Source organism: Macrobrachium rosenbergii, chromosome 9 (assembly GCF_040412425.1).
Source record: "Macrobrachium rosenbergii isolate ZJJX-2024 chromosome 9, ASM4041242v1, whole genome shotgun sequence".
Lineage (NCBI taxonomy): Eukaryota > Metazoa > Arthropoda > Malacostraca > Decapoda > Palaemonidae > Macrobrachium > Macrobrachium rosenbergii.
Window position 1 is genome coordinate 24,879,847 of NC_089749.1, and position 22,116 is coordinate 24,901,962.

At 40.2% G+C, this 22,116-nt stretch overlaps 1 protein-coding gene across 8 annotated transcripts in view; it reads left to right on the top strand.

The window, feature by feature from the left end:
- Positions 1–22,116, top strand: part of LOC136841606 (zinc metalloproteinase nas-4-like) — a 129,253-nt gene that overhangs the window by 98,181 nt on the left and 8,956 nt on the right. For all 8 annotated transcript variants that reach the window (XR_010854031.1, XR_010854030.1, XM_067108678.1 and 5 more), the window contains one exon: positions 13,830–13,942. Coding sequence is in view for 6 of the 8 variants with exons in the window: in XM_067108678.1 (XP_066964779.1) it covers positions 13,830–13,942 (113 nt within the window). In the remaining 2 variants the exon portion in view is untranslated. The remainder of the gene's footprint in view (positions 1–13,829; positions 13,943–22,116) is intronic.

A 22,116-nucleotide genomic window follows, 5' to 3' on the forward strand; every position in this document is an offset into this window, starting at 1 on the left:
TGTAATGACTATACCTAATTCGCCAACTCGACCCTTACTCTGGGGTGTTTTGACAGTTGTAGGTGAGCGAGAGTATTCGCGAGTTTTAATTCACTAACTTTAAACCACGCTAATTTTATGCGTCAACTGCCCACACTCGGGTACAGGCTATAAATAGATACTTGCTCAATGTTATGACGGGATGAACAGACAAAAGACGCGGGGTCTGGGACAAAACAAAGTTCTTTGAAGGAAGGGGAGAAAGGAATAATAATAACAAAAGGAAAATTAACAGGACGTTACGAATGAAAACGTGACCGCATATGAAAGGAGGAACACGTCTCTTGGAGCTTACGAAAGGGCCATTTAAAATCACAAGGGCAAGAGTCTATGACTCACGATTCATTAAAAGAGAAAGATAAATAAATAACTAAAAGAGTAAATGATATTGGCAGAAGAGCTAAGGAAATAGAGTGAGGGTTTTATTGTGTTAGGCGGGAATTTATCGTCCTTCGCCTATAAATTACGGCCCAGACTATCACTTCAGCCCCAGGGCGAGAAAAGGGAACCCTGAAGGGCGCGACTCCTTCAGGAAGAGCTGACATGCATGCCCGGTGCCAAGGTAGGGGCGCAAGGGCGTGCCACTTCTCACTCTGTTATTCTCGATTTATACATTTTGAGGGGAATGGTATCCCGTACTTAATTGCCTCTTGTGGTGATAATTTAAGAAAAAGATTAATAGTGAATGATAAGGGATAGAAGTTCCTGAGGAATGGAAGAAGATAGCGGAGGGCCTGACATCCCCTTCTGGATTAGAGGTGCCAAGACCTTCGAAAGATGAAATGGTGGCACAGGTGCCAGGGAGCTCTAGAGCTCTTCGTAAACTACCTGGAAATTCCCACGCCCGTGGTAATTCCGCCGCGAACCTTTCCTACTGGGACAGTTGTCCTCGGCTGGGGGAGCGGAGGGCCTGAGACCGGAGGGCGGCATGGAGGGCCACCTGGGCCTGCTGCTGCGACAGCTGATGCAGGAGTTTTCCGTGCTGGTTCTACCATGATCCGTCGCAGCTCTTGTAGTTCATCGGCCAAGTGAGATATGGCAGAATCCTGACTTGCAATTGTGTCGGCGACGGACTGAGGCAGAGAGGAGGCGGTCGGGGTCGGCGTGAGTGGCTCGCAGGTGTCAATGACCAGCTCAGGCACAGGTTGCGATGCTGCACCTGCAGGTGAGCTTCCGCTGTAGTCGAGAGGAACCGTCTCTCTTACCGACACTGGTAGCAGTGCCAGGCCGGGAGAAGAAAGGGGCTCTTGAGTTGGATCCCTTGAATGGAGCTTGGGGTGGTGCTCTGGCGCTGGCACTAGGGCAGAGTCAGGCACTATCAGAGGTTTCTTGTGCTTGTCGGTCAGGACGGACGAAGCTTGGCACTGTTTGGTGCATGCAAGTGGCACTGGCAGGCATTTGGCATCTCCGGGAGGGAGATCTGATTGGGACCCTGGCACTGGCACTGAGGCAGGGCCGGGCACTGGAATTGGATTGGGAACCAATCGAGGGGGCCACTGTACATCGTACTCAGGTGGCACTGGTAGGGACTGCACTTCCTCCTGGGACCCAGGGGGCGCCAGTCTTGACTGAGGGAGAAGCGGGGGAGGATTACTCGTGCCCGAGGAATGAGTTGGGGAATGTGGACCCCTAGATTGTCGTGATTTCTGTGGGGACTGAAAGTCCTGTCCCAGGATGACGGCATAGCCTCCGGGGAGATGGCTTGCTACTACAAGATTGCAAATTGTTGATTGGTGAGGCCTTGTGACTCTCAATTGGACCGTAGGGAGTATCATTTTAAACTGATTTACTCCTTCAATCGTGACGAGTTTTCGTCTATTGACGATAGCTCCATAGGGAACTCTGTCCCTTTGAATGAGGGAGATTTGCGCGCCCGAGTCCTCGAATGCCGTGACTCGGCGCGCGGGGTGGCTGCCTCATGGAGGGGCCACGTATATGGGGCCTTATGCGGGAGGGCCTAATGACTTGGAGTTCGTGACGGCCAAGGCGACGGTGGGAGTATTTGATTTGTTATTGTTCGGGCATTTCGCCCATGTGGGAGAATGGCCATAAACCTTGCACGCCATGCAAAAGGTCTGGCTAAAGTCTTTCCGTGCTGCCCCTGTGGAGGGCGCAGGTGAGTTATTGGGTGGTTTGCCGGGAGAGAGAGGTGTCGTTTTCTTGTTTTGGCACTGTTCAGAAGAATGCCCCATCTTCTTGCAATAATGGCAAGTTAGGGGCTTGCCTGAGTTTCCATTTTTGTGGGAATTTGATCCTCCAAGGAGGGGCGGGAGATTTATCTTCCGCCCCATAGATCCTTCTTGAGGTTGGTGAGTCTCCCACATGTCTGCTATCTGGCAACACTCGGTGAGGGTTGCTGGGGCTTTTTCCATTACATGAGTGGCGAGGGCAGGAGGGGCGTAGCGCAGAAAATGCTCAAATTTAAATCGCTCGAGTACCTTGGCGGCGCTAGTGGCTCCTTCGGACTCGAGCCATTTGGCCAACGCCCGCTCCGAATGGTACGCCCAATCGGACCAAGTCTGGCCTGCTTCTCTTGGCTGCTCTCTCCAATGTCTCCTCCACCGCTCGGGGGTAATCTCATCCGCCTTAGTAACTGCTTGGCGTACGGCTTCCCAGTTTCCCTTACCTTCTGCCGAAAGGGCGTGGTAGGCAACGAGGGCCTTTCCGCCCAGGAATTTAGTGAGAACAAGGGAGAGTTCCACGGGGGAGAGGTGGCAGCACTCCAGGACTCGTTCGGCCCTTTCAAGCCATACTTCAGTTTCGGACTCTGTCCATTTTGGCATGAACGAGTGAGCTTGGCTGAGGGCACTCATTCCCGCCGCAGGAGGGGGTTGGCGTTCTGTCGTTCTAACATCTGGAGCTCATGGGCACGCTGTCGCTCTCGATCTTCCCGTTCTCTCTCTCTCTCCTGCTGTTCTTTCTCCCGTTCTTGACGTTCTAAGTCTTCCCATCTCTTTTGGGCAATTCTTTCTCTCTCTCTCTCCTCACGTTCTTTCTCCTTCTCCGCCTCTTGGGCAATTCTTTCTTTTTCCTGGGCGATTCTCTCTTTTTCTCGCTCTTGTTGTTTTAACTCTCTCTCTGCCTTGGCATCGTCCACTCGCTCTTGGACCCAGTCTCTCAGAGCTTGCCCTGATAGTCCCATGTCCTTTCCAGTGGACATGTAGAATTTGAAGTCCTCATTTTGTTGGGCTCTGGTATTAGCCATCTTGAAATAATGGTTATCTGGACTGGACTCTCTAACGAAACAAATATGTCTGAGAAGATTCAGGTTGTCTGAAAAGACTCAGTTGCAGGAATCTGAAACACTCAATTGTTCAGACTGCAGGAGAATGGATCTGTCTGAATAAGACAGTTGATCAGTAAGTCTGAGGGGACTTTGTTAAAATTCAATACGTCTGAGTAAGACGTGGTTGTTCGTGGCGAACGAATTTTAATATGTGTCTCGGAAGACGTAGCTGGATTTTATGTCACGCTCGGACTTGGCCGGCTGTAGCGTGAAATTAAGGAGTTGTTCTAACGAACTAGAATGATCAGTCCCGTAAGGGCTTAGATGTGTGTGAAATACACTAATATAATGTCTCAAAAGGACTTGATTTTGGGTTTCCTGCAGGAATTAGAAATTCTCACCTCTCGCGACGTAGAATTTTTTTGGAGTCTCTTAGGACTTGGAAATTGGTTGAGAAATTCTCGCCTCGAGCGACGTAGAATTTTATTAGGAGTCTCTTAAGACTTGGAATTTCGGTTGAGAAATTCTCGCCTCGTGCGACGTAGAATTTTATTTGGTTTGCCCGTAGGACTTGGAAATACGATTCGTCCCTTAGGACTTAGAAATTACTAACGGGAAAACCCCCCAAAAAAATTTTTGCTGAGGATGAATGAAAAGGAGGTTACACACGCGGGCATGGGCGAGGGTGAAAGGTCGTCTGCAATCACCGGAGTTATTTTTACATTCTGTGTGAATGAACCCGTCTATTTATAGGCCGCCTGGGACTCCGGGGAATTTCCCAGTCGTCTGAGAGGATAACAGTAAAAATGACCTAGTAATTTCCCCTAGAAGTGGAGTTCAAATTTCGCGTTCCTAACACCTAGTTCGAGTTTTAACTACACTGAGAAAATTTCAGCAATGCAGCTGACTTCGTCTTGTCCCCCGTGGGAATTTATTTGCGCCTAAATAATAATTCGCTAACCCGAAATGTGGAGTAAAATTTATCACGGAGGAATTTCGCACTATTCCTCGAAGCAAATAAAATATGGCAAAGATTTTAACACAGGAATTTCGCACTATTCCTCGAAGCGAAAGATATGGCAAAGATTTTAACACAGAAGAATTTCGCACTATTCCTCGAAGCAAAGAATGGTTAGCACTGGTTATTTCCTAACTACCTATCCTGAAAGGCATGCATTAATGAATCTAATATGGCGGTTCTCTTCTCTCAGTAATTACATGCGTCCCTATTTCTAATTCCTAGGAACAGTCACGATTGTACAAAAAATTTTGCTAAGATAAACACATTACTTACGTGGAACTCTCTTGGTCTGTGCTCTTGATAATAGGTTCGGAATTTGTCTCGCATCCAGCTTAGCTTTGCTAGTAGCTGATCTGGCGAGTTGCAAATGCAATGAAGCAACACTAGAGGGAAATTGCAACTGCAAACAAGATCTATGGCCAGGTCGCCATTTTTACGTATTTCCCTGGGTTTATGGTATTTTAAAGGCCGGCAACAGAACTTTATTTAATTGGCCTTGGAGTTCTGACTTGCGTAAAGGGAAATCGTAAAAAATATAAGAAAAGGGGAGAATTTAGGAGCTGAAGGCTCTACTTCATAAGGAAATGATACGTAAACACTTGGGCTAAATTAAAGAATTATATTTACAAAAGCAAGCATTTGAAGGGAAAATGGATAAGTAAATTGATAAAGGGCTTGCAACTCCTGAAAATCCTTCTATTGGAGTCTTGATTAAAGGCAAGGCACAGGCCGAGATGAGTCCACTGCAAATGGGTCCCTCTGCAAGAGAGATTTACACATTATATGCCAGTAAAGGGACAATTTAACACAGAACAAGTCTCGAGTTTGCACTGAGGGTGCCAAAGACTCGAGGAATGAATAACCACTTTACACTTGAACACAGGACATTGGAAATGGCACAGGATAAACTGGCACAAGGATAGAAATGAAATGCTGGTACTCCAGGCTTTCTAAAGGGCAAACTTTCGTGACCGACAAGTCTTTACTCCACTTTACCTTAGAGGAAGCAGGTTTCTGACGAACTAAGGACGAGGGGCGATCACCGACGATGCGGGCTATCCCTCAAGGGTGACTGGATTCTGGAGTCGGACGGGGGAACAAAATGGTCTTCTCAGTATATATATGCATATATATGTAATATACTGTATAAGTATATATGTATATATACATTTATGCACATATATACATATATATGTTATTATAATAACCCAGATGTCTTGCACAGTGCGCCCCCCCCCCCACCTAATTTACCCCTTTTGTTTATTGAGAACCGCATGGCCGATCGTATTATCAACATTCCGATCTGTCCCTTTTTTTAACCTGTCGTAAGGGACAGCCACACACGCGGGCAGGTGATGCAGCTTACTGCTTACTCTTCACGAGACTAACTCCCTAACTAACTGCTTCTCTTCCTTTTAAGGCACGCGGCCAGGGGTAGGGGCCGTGTGCAAGCATGAGTCACTGGCCAGGTGGGCAGCGATTCCGTTGCGCCTTCCCGGGTTCCCTGCGGAGGTAAGACAATTCAGGCAGCTTAATTTGCCTTTAGAAAGTCCATTTAAGAAGATTAGTTGGGCTAATCTTCTTAAGGGAGTGGCATAAAATATCCTCCTGGCCCCTGTTATCTGTGTCATCTCAATATCTGTTCCAGGTAAAAAAAAAAGGGACAGATCGGAATGTTGATAATATGATCGGCCATGCGGTTCTCAATAAACAAAAGGGGTAAATTAGGGGAGGGGGGCGCACTGTGCAAGACGTCGGGGTTATTATAATAACATATATATATATATATGTGCATAAATGTATATATACATATATACTTATGTATTACATATATATACACATATATTATATATATATATATATATATATATATATATATATATATATATATATATATATATATATATATATATATATATATATATATATATATATATATAACTAACAAGAAGTCGCCACAACCCTTAGTTTGCCCTTAGTTTATTGAGAGTAGAATCGCCGCTGCGTAGCCGACCCTAGTTGACCTAACCAACACAAAAATTATCAGCATTCCAATCTGTCCCCTTCCTTTACCTAGGACAAACATTTAGATGGCACGGTCAAAAAGGGCAAGGATAAGAGGCTGAGTGTCGCTCCCTTAAGCAGCTTAGCCCAACTAAGCTGCTTAAAACAACCATTCTAAAGGCAGATTGAGCTGGCTGAATTGTCTTTCCACAGGATACTTGGCGAGATACATGCAGATGGTCGGAACATCTGGAACATGCAGATGGTCGGAACATCTGGAAAATGACACATCTTCAGCCCGGTCACCACATGGGCCTGACATTGGGGCCCCTACCCTTGGCAGTTGCCTTAAAAGGAGCTTGGACAGGAAGATCTTTGCAGTTAGCCGTACATGCGTGGGAGGATGCTAGTTGCTGAGAGACCCCCCTCCCCCCTGTCCACACCAGACTCTGGACTTGAATCCAGTTCTACAGTCATCCTTGAACGGACCATCCATGTGATTAGTGTACAGTGCCACGCGTGTGACTGCCCCTCATCATTCTTCGCCAGAGACCCGCTTCCTCTAAGGTAAAGTACGAGTAAAGGCCTTTCAGTCATGACAGTTTGCCATTAGAAGTGTTTATTGAGTGCCAGTATTATTCTTTATCCTTTGTGCCATTTTATCCAGTGCCATTTCCAGTGTTTGTGCTCCAGTGTAGAGTGTTCATTCATTCCTCGAGTCCTTGGCACCATCAGTGCAGCCTCAAGTCATTGTATGTGTTATAGTTTCCTTTACTGGCGTGTAATGTTTAACTCTCTCTTGCAGAGGGACCAATTTGCTGTGGACTCATCTTGGACTGTGCCTTGCCACCATTCAAGACTCCAGTAGGAAGATCTTCAGGCTTTGCAAGCCTCCTAATAATTCATTTAACCATTTTCTTTTGATTCTTTTCTTGTAAATATAATTACTTAATTTAACCACAGTGTTTACATAACATTCCCTCATGAAGTAGAGCCCTAAGCTCATGTGAATCATCCCCTTTTTCTTTTCTTTGTATGGTTTCCCTTAACGTAAAGTCAGATTTCCAAGGCCAAATAAATAAAGTTCTGTTGTCAGCCTGTAAAAGTATTCTACAAATCTAGAAATCCAGGGAAATATGTATATATATATATATATATATATATATATATATATATATATTTACATATATTGTGTCCTCAACTTGCGGCGATTCGACCTTTCGGCTCTTTTTCAGTGCTGTTAACGGCGTTTTACAGCACCATAACTTGATGCAACATCAATTTATAGCGCAGAAAGCGCCGTTGACAGCGCTAACTGCAAGAATAGGCATCAAGTTAACGGCACTTACAGCACTGTAACTTGATGCAGCACCAAGTTATGGCACCATAAGCACCGATGATGGAGAAAAACCGACTTATGATGGAAATGAACTTACGGCGCTGCATTGGGATTCTTCTGATGCTTTTTCAACTTTGATGACATGAAACATACAGGAAGCATAATATGGCAATCACCCTCTTGAAGTAGAACAGCTCCAGTTCCACAGTCGGATCATGTATCACAAACTTTTTATTGAAGTCTGGAGCCTGAAGCACTGGTTTTGAAGTTAAAATAGCTTTAACCTTCTCAAAGGATTCTTGACATTCTGGGGTCCAAACAAACTTGGTTTTTGGACTGGCTAAGTCAGTTAAAGTAGCTACTACGGCTGAGAAATTTGGGCAAAACTGGCGATAAAGTCCAGCCATGCCCAAAAATCTTTGTAGTTGTTTTCTAGTAGTAGGAGGGGTAGCCTTACAAGTACCTTCTACGTTAGTGTCAAGAGGAGCGAGAAGCCTTTTCCAACTTCAAATCCTAAATACTGAACATTTGCCCTTCCAAATTCACTTTTCTGTAAGTTGATTGTTAGTCCTGCTTCCTGTAATTTCTTGAACACCTACCTTAAAGTCTTCAGATGTCTTCCCAGGTGTTAGAGTAAATCACAATGTCATCAAGGTATAACCCACTCCTCCTATTGATCCTAACAGCTGATCCATCACTCATTGGAAAGTTGCAGGTGCATTAATTAGACCAAATGGCAAGACAGTGTATTGGTACGGTCCAAAAGGAGTAATGAAAGCTGACAACAATTTGGCATCCTCATTTAAGGGAATCTGATAATATCCTTTCAACAAGTCTATTTTGGAAACAAATTTGGCTTGCACAATATTATCAAGTAATTGATCAATAAGAGGTAAGGGATAATTGTTAGCCACACTGGTGGAATTCAGTTTCCTATAATCAGTACACATCCTAAATGAGCCATCTGGTTTCTTCACTAACACACAAGGAGAACAGGGTTCTGCTAATCCATAATGCAATAAATATTCAACTTTTTTTTTCAAATGTCTCAATGAAAAGGTGATACACGGTAAGCTCTTTGTTAAAAAGGGTTGCCATCTTCTGTGATCTTTATCTCATGCTTTGTCAAGTCTGTGCACCTAGGTATGTCTGTAAAAATTTCTTTGAATCATTTCACTTAATTCCTTGCTTTGTTCAACACTCAAATGTTTTAGCTTGTTCTCCAAATTTTCCAATATTGAAGAATTGTTCATCTTGGTTTCGGCTCCCAATTCGTAGCCATCATCGTCCTCTGTAGATGAAGTTGTATGGGTTATAGACACTGTTTCAGTTCTAGTCTCTGAGAAGTAAGGTTTCAAAAGATTCACATGTATCTTCCTCTGTCGTTTCCTTCTCCCTGGTGTTTCAGTCACATAAGTTTGATCACTTAACTTCTCTATTATCCTATAAGGACCTTGAAACTCATTGGTAAGGGAAATCTTTTCACTGGTAAGAACACTAGAACTTGCTGTCCAACACTAAAATTTCTTAGCTTAGTCTTAGCATCATATTTCCTTTTCATTTTCTCTTGACTTATTTTCAAATTTTCTAAAGAGAATTTTCTAATTTCTCTTAACCTTTTCCTCAAATTCTTCACATATTCTCCTTGGACTTCCTCTTGATTTTCTTCCCAGTTCTCTGCAAGAATCTTCAACGGACCTGTCATGTCTCGACCAAAAATAATTTAATTTGGTGAACATCCCATACTTTCTTGGTAAGTGTTCCTAACTTCAAATAACATTGGAGGGAAACCAGCATCCCATTCTCTTCCTGATTCATTACAGCACTTTGTTAGCATACTTTTCTAAGTCTGGTGGAACCTTTCCAAGGCTCCTTGAGTCTCTGAATGGTAACCAGTTGATAACTGTTGTTTCACTCCTAACAAGTTTGTTGTTTCACTCCTAACAAGTTCATCACATCCTGGAATAATTTTGAAGTAAAGTTCGTTTCTCTATCACTTTGCACAATTTCTGGTATTCCAAACTTGGAGAAAAATTCCACCAACTTCTCAGCAATTACCTTTGCACTCAGCAATTACCTTTGCACTTATACTTCTTACAGGAATCGCCTCAGGATACCGTGTTACTGGACACATTAAAGTCAACAGATATTCATGTCGTTTCTTCGTTTTCGGAAGCAGTCCAACCACATCTATTATCACCTTGTTAAAGGGTTCTCCTCTAACTTTTATCGGTTGTAGGGGGGCTTTCTGAATAGTTTCATCCGGTTTCCCAGCTATCTGGCATGTGTGAGACACACTGCAAAATCTGCTAACATTCTTGTGAAGTCCAGGCCAGAAAAAATATTAAATAATCTTCTCAACAGTCTTCCTGATTCCCATATGTCCAGACTGGTGTGCTACTGCTACTACTTGTTTTCTCAACAGATATGGAATCAAAATTTGATGATATTCCCCCCAATCAGCATTTCCTGGAATATCTGCAGGTCGATGCTTCCTCATTAGCAATCCTTCCTCTTGGTAATAACAGGTAGGAGTTTGTTGCATCTCTTCTTGATCAACAACTCTGAAGAACAAATCTGCCAATGTTGTATCCTCCTTCTGCACTTCTATTAGCTTCTCTCTAGTCACTTGACCAACTCCAAGGGTTGAACTCTCAATATCCGCCAATTGTGCTACTGTAGTTTCACTACTATCTTCAGGAACACTTTGACTATGCTGAGTCTCTTCAGTAACAACAGGATCCTCTTCTTCTTGGACACTTTCTTCATTACTAGCACTAGGGAAATCTTCACTTTCCTGGAGCAGCTCTTCTAAGCTCAAAAATCCTTCACTTGATCCTTCTGGTACAAGTAAATCGTCATTTACTTCACTCCCATATGTAGTTCTCTTCATACTCCTGGTAGTTACACAACTTGGAAACAGGTGGGGATTTTTCTTCTCTATTGCTACCGTAGGACTAATCCTTAACGGTTTCTGTCACTATAGGACAAGGAATGAAAGGTATACCACCAACTTTATTACCCAGTAAAACATGCACACCTTCAACAGCTAGTGAGTCCTTTACAGCAAAATCAGTACTTCCTGTCACCAATTCACAGGACAAATGCAAGCGGCATATAGGAGTTACTTCCTCTCCTCCTATACCCTTCAAAGTAACTGAATCTCCGGTGAGATTCTTCTCCAACTGTGGGTGAGCACCACGAATTACCACACTATGGTTACTTCCTGTATCATGTAATATCTTCACTGGTACCTGCACACTCAAGGAGGGAGTTGTCAGTATACCTTCATAGATATATAGCTTAAAAGCCTCCACACAGTGCAGCCACTCACTGCTTGAAGTTACATTTCCACTTGTTGCTAAACACTCTGCTTGTCTAGTCTCAGTGTTTCCCACACTATTACTCATAATTGGCTTTACCTGGTTGCCTTTTACCACTTGTCCAACTGGCTTGGTCTGCTGTTGCATCTTATAACAATCTCGACTGTAGTGTCCTACTCTTCCACACTTGTAGCAAACAACATTAGTCTTCTCCATCTGTCTTGAGAAACTGGAAGGTGAGAGTTTACCATTCAGTTGCTGTGTGGTATATCCTGGCTTTGTACTGGCATAGCTACTAGAAGGATTTCTCACATCAATGTTCTTAAAATTCGACTGAGACCTATAACCTGTGAGTTGTTGGTTCTGGTACTTGACATCATAATTCCTTCTGCTACTGATGATATTATAATCCTCACTCAGTGTAGCAGCTTTGTCAAGTTTCTTAACCTCTCTCTCTCTTCAATGAGCTCTTATGTGTTCAGGAATTCCTCTCAGATATTGCTCTAAGACTACTAACTCCTCAAGTTCGTCCATAGACTTAACTTTAGCGGCCTCCAACCATCATCCGAAACATCTTACTTTATAGGCATAATCCAAGAAAGTCATCTTGTCATCCTTTTTCAAAGATCTGAATCTTTTATTGTAATATTCAGGGGTCATCTGGTAAACTTGTAACACATTGTGTTTCAGTACACTGTACTCTTTACACTGATCAGCTGTTAGGGCTAAATAGGCACTTCTTCCTCTATCAGTGAGAACACTCTGTAATAAGACTTACCGTTTACCCTCTGGCCATGCCATACCTGTAGCCACTTTTTCAAAGTGCTCAAAAAACTTATCTGGAGCATCTTCTGTAAACTTTGGAATTAACTTCTGCACTCTTACTACATCAAACACAGGGTCTGCGTTACCTTGTTTATAGTTATACAGTATGGGTTTACAGGTAATGTGGATCGAGCTCTGATTAACTCCAACTCACTTTCATGTCTTGCTCTTTTTGTCTTTTTCTCTGTCAGCCTGCATCTGCAGGGTAAGTAACTTTTCTTCTGATTCTAGCACCTTCAGTCTACACAAATTTTCTTCTGTTTCCAAACATCTAAGCTCTGCCTCTGCATCACTGTTCACATTCTCTTGCCCTTGCTTGTATGTAAATTCTATCTCAGCTGTATTCAACAATTCATATGCCTCATTTAACTCTCTATCTACTTTACCAGAGTCTATCAATGCTTGAACTGAAATACATGTGATTTTTGTGCCTCAATCATACCACTACCCCCACATGTCACCGCTAAGACAGTCCACTGTGCCTTAGTCAGGTTAGATTCAGATAACTTTCTGATGGATGGAGTGCCTAAAAACTCCTAAACTTCAAACAGAGCCATTCTCTCTAATTTACTCAACTAAGTATTGTACAATACAATTCAGAAGAACTATGTGGTCACTCTCCTATTAAAATATACCCCTAACACCACCAGTATAAACCATATATCAGAGTGGCATTCTGTTTTGTTCTCCCAGGTCTGGGCACCAAATATATTGTCACGAAGTGATCCAGTACCTGGTTATTACACAACTATTAAATCCATTACCTCACTTCAGCCAGACACCTGAAACCTCATAACAATAATGTCACCTTAATGTCAAAATATCAATTTTTTTCTTCTATATTTTTACGAGTTCTGGGCATTGTCAGTCCCCAGTATTTGGATCAGGAAATTGAATAAATAAGAAAAATAGGGACAGATTTATGTTATCCTTCACATATACAAGATATTTGTTATAATAAAGCCCACAAAAAGTTTTATAGTGAAAGTAACATGGAGAAAGAAACCCCTAAGAACATTCTTAGGTTGTCTTATTTTAGTGGTTTTGAAAACATAAAATCATTGTTAAAATCTTTTAATTTCAACCTTGTTTTTTTCCTATAATAACACATTAAAAGGAATGTTAATAAAAAAGAGCCCTAAAGAAAACATGATATATACAATTCCATGTTTGGACTGGCCCCCTTTTTATATTGGCCAATCTAGCAAAGATTTAGATGTACGTATTAAGCAACATAAGTATTCAGTCAGAACTGGACCAACATCCAATGCTATATTCATTCCTTTAAGTGAAAACTCTCACAGGATATATTTGACTCAAAGTTCAGTGATTGCCAGATCAAAAGTTTTCTCTTCAAAAAATCTTTTGGAGTTGGTTATTATACAGCTTACTGCCAGCTGTAATTTTAACCTTAGCCCTAACATGTATTATTTGGACCCCTGTATTAGACAGATGTTCAAGAATGACCTAAACGATAAAATCACTGACTTAATTACAAATTAGCTATCTTATATATTTTTTTCTATATATTTGTATTGTTAATATAATTTTTTATTTGTAAAAATGTTCATCTTGCAAAAATTGTTATTGTTTACAAAAAAAAAAGATAATTATTTTGTTGTACTAGCATTTTTTGGTGGTCAGTCATCTTCTTGTATAATCTTTTAATTGTCCTGTCCCTACTTCTGAACGGTTGATCCTAATCCTTTGTAAAACCTCCAGAATATTTAACCCCGTTTTGGCAGTTCTAGTAATTCTTCAATTGTGCTGGATTCCAGTACATATTTTTTCCTTTGTAATCCCCATCTGTCATTTATATGAGCTTTCTTTGTGAACTTACTTTTATATTTCTTCAGTCTGCTAAGTAAAGGACGACAGTTGAAAGGCCTCGCAGCACCCCAGTGTTTCTCTTTCCTTCGTGGATTTTGTCTTTATTCATATATTCATCACGTTCCATATTTTCATGATTCATTTATACACCCACACACATATATAATATATATATATATATATAATGTAAGAGATGAATAAATAAATATATATTCATTGCAGGTTCTGTGATGCACTATAGTCCATATGCTTTTGGCAAGTGGTATTTCTTTAGTCCAACTATCAAGTCCAGATCGAAAGGTTACAACTTCAAAAGGTCTACTCAGCCTACTAAGGTAAGATACATATCTATTGCAGTATTACATTAGGTTCTGTGATAATTTCAAGGGAATTAACTGCAACCTAAGTGACAGCTGTTTAATTCCATTATGAGTGTATTCTTGGATGGACGGATGGTATTTAGGACTGAAGCCTATTCGGTTGGTTCAAAATGGGCATTCAGCACTAGAATTAAAACCTGGAAAGGATTGTAAATAAGTTTTGTGGGGTTTAAGACTTAAAGGTTTGAAATATTCAGAGAATAATAAAAGGGAAAAAAGAGACAGCAATATAAACAAATATGCAGTAATCAAAATATAAAGTTTTCTTAAAAATAATGATTAATTTTTAAAATGGTAAGATACCATGAAAAATAAATTGATCCTCGAGAATATCAGCATTTGATCTACCTTTTATTGAATAAAATAACTAATGCAGTCATCTTTTTGCTGCTCTGCAAAAGCATACTATGGTTTATTTCACTACTGTATTGTGAAATGAACTCGTGGCTTGAAAGTCATGCTAAACCCCACCTGCATACACCTGTTTGAGTGGTATGAAGACCACCAAGACTGGACACTGTTTATTTATCTAATTGTTTTATTACAGAAAAGGTGAAATTTGTCTTTATTCATTTAATTTTTGTTTCATTATAGAAAAGAAAGTGAATGGTGACTTTATTTAGTTTTGTCTTACTTAACAGAAGGGGAAAAACCATTTAAAATATATTTGACCTCCTTATGTCCTCAGCAGCCATTTCCACAAGCATTTTTAAACTTACATAATTACACAAACTAATTTTGCTGAGGTGAGCCCTTTCAACCATCACTTTTGCTGTGGGTACCAGATTATTTTTTTTAAAAGTTCTTTCAGCTCTGATTTTGTCTGTGGTGATAGCTTTTCAGTAAATTCCTAGGCTTCTTAAAATTTGATTTAAATACATCTCGAAAGTCAACCAAGGTTAAATGCTCCAGGACAAGTATATAGTCTCAAGGCATGAGGAAATGGCTCCAACATTTGACATTTTCTCTTATTACTGACTCTTCTTACCTCTGTCACAAAATGTTCAGTTTTGTATTGGAATGTTGTGGGAAATTATTATTCAAGTTTTCCCACCTTCTTCCTTATATTATGTATTTTTTTCATCCTCCATCACAAAGCTCTTCTTTTGCATTTAACATCTTATGACAAAAAACCACACAAAGCATCAGCAAAAGTTGCACTCAGATCTAATGAAACCCTTCTCTTGGTGGTTTTAACTCTGAACATGTTTAAAAAGGGTTAATGAATCAAATGGAGTTTTTAAAAATTACCCCAAGGAATAACATTCTTACAGGTTTTGCCAGAGTAAGAGCCTGTCCCAGCACACAGCTGGCTTAATCAAAAACGAATGAAGGAACAGCTGAAAAAACAGAACTCAGACTTAGTGTCACTTCAAGGTACAGTCAACCCCCAGTATTCGCGGGGAATACGTACCACTACCCCCCGCAAATAGCTAAAATCCACAAATACTTAAAACCCCTAAAAAAAACACTTAAAACTGCCTATTTTGATAGTTCAAAACACCAAAAAACCATCTAAAAATGCTTATACCGGAATATTTTAATAGTTCTATCTCAAAAAGTGCATTTAGTCACGAAAATGATATGAAAATACAATAATTTTTTAATATTTCTCGGTGAAAAATACCGTGAATAGGCGAATTTTCCGTGAATAATGTGTATATGTTCCACAGAGAAATCCGTGAATAGGTGAAGCAGCGAATCCAGAACCGCAAACAGGCGGGGGTCCACTGAACACTTACAGTACACTTCCTGCCCATAATATACTTTCATAAAAGTTCACTGTCAAAATTACTTTGCTTCTTAGGTTTTCTGCCTCAAATTTAATAATTTCTTCTTTTACATAAATTTTTAAGATATGTGCACTATTATGTGGGAACTTATGCAAGCCTGTATCTTTATAGATTGTATTATATCAGTTGGGCACATTTTGTGCCAGATTGTAGCGAGATCTTTTGTAACTGTTTATTTCAATTCAAATTACAGAATTGGATTTGAAACTTTCAAGAAATTAATTGTAACAGTTTTGATGGTAAGTAACTCAAATTGCAGCTGGAAATAGTTACTAATTCCTTTAATTCCCCTTTCCTGAAAAATCATTCATTTATTAATTTATTTTAATTTTTTATTTCATTTTCTTATCTGTTCAAGTTGTTCTTTATGGGTCAGTGTTATACAGTAGACAGTTTGTAAGTTGTTCTTTATGGATCAGAGTTACAGGTAACTGTATACAAGTGATATGGTTGTTGGCCTGGAGAAGAAGATTGTTCAGTGTGAGGATGATGCAACACTTGTGGGTGTAGTAAAGTCTCCACATATGAGAAATGAAGCTGTCCTAGTCTCAGTCATGACTTGGACCAGATTAGTGAATGGTGTAGTTGGTGGGGTATGAGGCTGAGACTCCAATAAAACAAAAACACTATTGATTAGCAGATCTTGTATGGATTTCCCACCTCATCCTCCCCTTTAAGTGGATGGGACCCTGCTGAATGAGTCTGGAGTTTCAACTATTCTAGATGTAACTTTTGACTCGTATCTTACTTTTGAGCAACATCTAATTAAAGTGTCAGCAAATGCTGCGCGAAAGTTAGGTATTGTACATAAGGCCTCATATATTTATAGCAGTGATAAAATCAGTGCAACTTGTTTTAAGTAATTTGTCCTTCATTTACTTGAATACTGATCTCTGGTGTGGATGTCTGCTTCTGATAGAGATTTATCTCTCTTAGAGAGTGATTAATGGTGGTATGTTTGCATTTCCTAATATCAGCAGTTATAATTTGGACCAGCTATAATTTGCAGATATTGGAAATGCTCCTGTCATGGCAGTGGTTGGAGCAAACTGTATTTCCTAGTTTGAATGGTTAACAACTTTGGCTTGTTTGCGGATTACTGTATTTTGGTTTTGACTGTGCTAAGAATGCTGCCTGGTAATCTTCACTTATAAGAATGATCAGTGTAGGTGTCCCAGACAAGACTGAATGATCACTAGATTTGTTTGTCTGCAACTGTAGACCCTCATTCTTTAGGTACTGATTGCAGGGATCAGGAGTGTATGCTGTCCTTGAATTGTGTGAAGCATATCTCTTGATTTCCTGCCCAGTGGAGGATATACAGGTTAGGAGGAAGTCAAAGATCACATAAGGGTCTTCTGAGAACATGTTGCTGCTCTCACCACCTCTTCCCAGATCTGTTCCTACTTTGACCCCACTGCTTCGTCTGGGGTAGTGTCTGCCTGTCCTCCCCTTGTTCAGTCCAAGAAGGATATGTGTAGATCAGACAGTGATCCACAATCTCTCCTGCTTCTCTTGTATTGATTCCAAGACATCCCAAGGATATGAAGGAGCTCCTAAAGGTGCTGTGGCTCTCTGGCATTTTGTGAGATCCTTCCCAGGATGCCTCCCTTAACTATTTAGCTTCAGCCTATAGTTCTTTGTCTCTACTGATCTCAGTGGACCCCATTGCTCGAATTCTGGTTCCCCCCACTGTTCCTTGACCCATTGCTATCACTGGGGTTTAGAGGATGGCAGTTGAGGAGCAATGTCCCACTGCTTTGATGATTTTAGAGATCGAAGCCCTGAAAGCCTTGCATTTCAGCTGCTGGATGGATGGGTGTATGATATTTAGGGCAAAAGCCCAGGCACTGGGGCCAAGAAGGCCATTCAGTGCCGTAATGAAGAGAAAATAAATTTTTTAAGGTAAATGAATTTTTGAATTAATGAAGGAAATGATTAATAAATAAAATGAAGTGATGTGACCAGTAAATAAAGATATGATGTTCAATGAATGATGTGATATACTGTATACATAATAAAAAATTTAATGTCATAAAATTCTGTGTGATGTAATAAATATAGATGTAATAAATATATTAGGAAAAAAAATTAAATATCGCTAAAAATTTGTATACACTTTAAAAAAAGAGATGATAGCAGAAATATCTGCTTCTTCTCCCAAAATATCAGAGAGGGAATTACCCTGGAAATATCTTTCTCTTTGATTAAAATATCTGGGGCAGACCACCAGAATGTGCTCCACTGTTAGTGTCTCGTCACAGTAAGCACTCTGGAGGGCTGCTTCCCTCTAAAATAAACTGATGGGTTAAACGAGTGTGCCCAATCCTTAATCTGGTTAAAATAACCCCTGTTCATCTGTCAAGCTGGAATGACGAAGACCGTGGCAGTATATTATCTCTAATATTTCTATATTTTTTATTATTGGCAAGAAGAGGAGAAGTCCACCTTTCTTGCCATTTACTTAAAACATAAGATCTAATAGGACCTTTTAGGTCTGTATGAGGCACTTTTCTGAAAGAGGTTTCTGATAACATACTAGCAGCTTTCGCTTCCCTGTCTGCCATCTCGTTTCCGTGAATCCCCACGTGAGAAGGGACCCAACAGAAAGAGATTGGTCTATGCCAACAGTAGATATGAAAAAGCCACTCCTGAACTTTTTCAATTAATGGATGAAAGCTATTAAATTTTTTAATAGCTTCTAAAGTGCTTCTAGAGTCTGAGTATAAGACAAAATTAGAGTCACTACTTTGATAAACTAAATCTAGGGCAGAGACTACGGCTGTTAATTCGGCAGTAAATATTGATGCAGTCAGGAAATTTAGCTGTGTACACTGTATCACCAAGGATAACAGCGCAACCAACACCACTATCTAACTTTGATCCATCTGTATAGATCTTTGTAAAATTAGCATGGGTAACGTCGTGCTCTAAGAATTTTCCCTAATCTCTTCTTAAGTGCAGTCCTTTTTGTTAAACAATTTCTTACATATTAAAGCCCCTGGAATAAGCCATGGAGGATTTACAGGATATTCTACTTCCAGGACTCTCTGGGATTTCAGATGATTACTCCTAACATCCTCATACAGTCGAATTTGGAATGGTTTAGAAGCTCCTGCACAAGAAAAATTCCGAGTCTGTTTCCTTTGGTACTTGAAAGGAGGGATTTTTGGGAGCACTTTTCTTTCTAGACACATATCGCAACCCTAGCTCTTGCCTTCTTAGATCAAGGGGAAAATGATCTTTATCAGCGTATATGCTTTCAACAGGCGAAGTTCTAAAAGACCCTGAGCATATTCTCAACCCCATGGTGTGTACAATATCCAGTTCCTTTAGCTTTGTTTTACAAGCTGAGGAATAAATTGACAGGCATAGTATAGCTTAGATCAACACAGAGAGTCATATAGCCTTAGAAGGGATTTCTTATCAGCCCCCAACTAAATCCAGAAACAACCTTAAAAAAATTCAGACTGTTTAACATTAATCTTTAGGGCATTTATGTGGTTGGCCCATGTTAATTTATGGACTATAATCATCCCCAGAAATTTTACTTCGTTTTCATAAGGAATGATAGATCCTTCTAGACTAAGTGTGGGAACCTGTTCCACACGCTGGCACACAGTAAATCTTACAGCAACTGTTTTGCAAGAGGAGAATTAAAACCATTCTCATCAGCCCACTTAGTAATAGCATTAATAGACCTTTGCAAATGTTTACATACAGACAAGGAATCATATCCTGTGCAGTATACTGCAAGGTCGTCAACAAAAAGCGAGCATTTAACAGGGGGTGAGATTTTTTCAACCACACTATTACACTATTTATTGCCACTGAAAAGAGTGTTACACTTAAAACACTTCCTTGAGAACTCCTTCCTCCTGCATAAAAGGTTGGGAGAGGGAGTTTCCCACTCTTACCTTTAAAAATTTCTGTTAAAAAGGAATATATAAACCTGATCATTCTTCCACATATACCCATCTTGTGCAATTGTTTCATGATGCCAATTCTCCAGGTAGTGTTATATGCTTTCTCCAAGTCAAAAAATATGCCGATGGTCTGACATTGTTTGGTGAATCCTTGCTGGATTTGGTTGGTCAGCCTCTGCAAGGGATCAAGGGTGGAGCGGTTTTTCCTGAAACCAAATTGAAATGGCGATATTAATCCTTTGATTTCCAGGTGCCAAACTACTCTGGTATTTATCATTTTCTCCATCACCTTACACACACAGCTGGTAAGAGCTATTGGTCTATAGCTGGTGGCATGGGAAGCATCTTTATTAGGCATTTTAAAAGGAACAATTATGGATATTTTCCAGTCCTTGGGTAAGATTCCTGTTTCCCATATTTTGCTTATAATCTTGAGTAAATATTTTTTGGCATCATCTTGAAGGTGTTTAAACATTTCATTTACAGTTGTATCCTCACCTGGATCTGCGGATTGACTTGAGGAGAGTGCCTCACGAAATTCTCTTAGGGAAAATTTGCAGTTGTAATGGTTCGGGAAAAAATTTGCAGTTGTAATGGTTCAGATTTTCCTGAATCAGATTTCAGAGTCATTTCAGAATTCCTAATTCTTTGAAATTCTGGAGAATAATTGTTAGGGCTGGAAACTTTAGAAAAGTGTTTTCCTAGCTCATTGGCAACTTCAGTGGGCTCTGTGATTAGAGAGTCATTTATTTTTAATGAGGGTAATGGTGACGCAACAAATTTTCCACTCAGTTTCCTTATTTTGTGCCACACCACTCTTAGTGGGGTCTTGGAGTTTATTCCATTAATATATATATAGTAAAGCCAACATTCCCTTTTGGCTTTCTTATAAAAGCACCGCTGCTTGGCTAAAACACGTTTGTAGATTAATTTAGACTGAGGGAAGCCACTAGTTTTGTAACATCTGTAGTACTTCCTAGTCACTTTCCTTAGAATACCACATGTCTTATTCCACCAGGGAACTGCAGGTTTACAAGGTTTGCCTTTTGTTTTTGGAATCGAGCCTTCAGCACTCTTCAAAGTAGATCCAATAAAGTAATCATAGGCATCTAGATGAGAATGAAAGGACTCAAACTCCCTATCTAGATTAACACCCTAACTGAATTTATCCGTCCGCATCCTCTACCTTCCACTTAGGTAAAACTTCAGAAGGATTCTGGAGCATTTACAGCATATTTCAAATGGATCAGGTAGTGATCACTTCCATTTAAATCTTCATTAACGGACCAATACTTGTTGAAGAAATACTAAGGTCTAGTGCAGAGAAATGATTATCGTGAATGTTGTGGAAGGTCATTGCCCTATTATTATATAGGGTACCATCATACCTGTCAGTAATGTCTTTAATTTCCCTTTACTGTCTAAAAACTGACTTTCCCAAAGGGGGTTGTGGGCATTAAAATCACCTAGGAGAAGTAAAGGAGCTGGAAGTTGGTCAATTAAGGATTAAATATCTCCAATGTGGAAGGTATAAGGAGCAGATTGTTATCCTCTTTTCCAAAATGACTGAAATAGCAACAGCTTGTAGAGTTGTATTGTGGAGTGCTGTAGAGATTTATTAATAATAAGTGCAGCACCTCCATGGGCACGATCACCAATTGGGGGATATGATTTAAATATTGAGTAATTTAGTCCAGGATTATAAGCAGAGTTGCCTAACGTTGTTTCCTGCAGGCATATAATCTCTGGATTGAATTCATGCATTAAAACTTTAAGGTCTTCTGTACGGGCTCTGAGACCTTTACAGTTCCACTGAAGGATATCGAGCATGAATGCTAAGGGGTAAAATGTGCTACTTCCCACTCCTTGGGAAGTACCGTTCCTAGGGTGGAGTGGGAAATTCTCCTTTATAAGAGATTGTTTTCTTAATTCCTTTTCATCTGAATTGGAGTTCAGGGTCTTTGGTTGATCTTCATATTTTTTATTATGGTCCTGATGTTCAGAATTTCTACTGTGATTCTGTGCATCACTAATCCTATTTGTTTTAGGGTGGCAAGACTGAATTGAACTCAGATGTTTTTGTTCTGAATCTACTTTTGGAACCACCTTTCTAGGAGGAGAGATCTTTTCCAAAACACTGAACCCATTCGAAGTTTTTATTGTAAAGCTATCATTATTTGGGGAAGTACAGTATTTCTTGTGCATTTCTTGTTAGTTGTAATTATAGCTTTGTTATTATTTTTGTTTATGGCTGTGACAACTGATGGCTCTGAACTAGCTCTATCTAATTGGGGTTATTCCTTTAACTTATTTTTGTTTGAAGTATTTTTAGAACATCTTTCTCAATTATTAGTTGATTTTGGCACACTTATTTTTGGAGATGAATCGGCAGCTATCGTAGAGGTGGCAT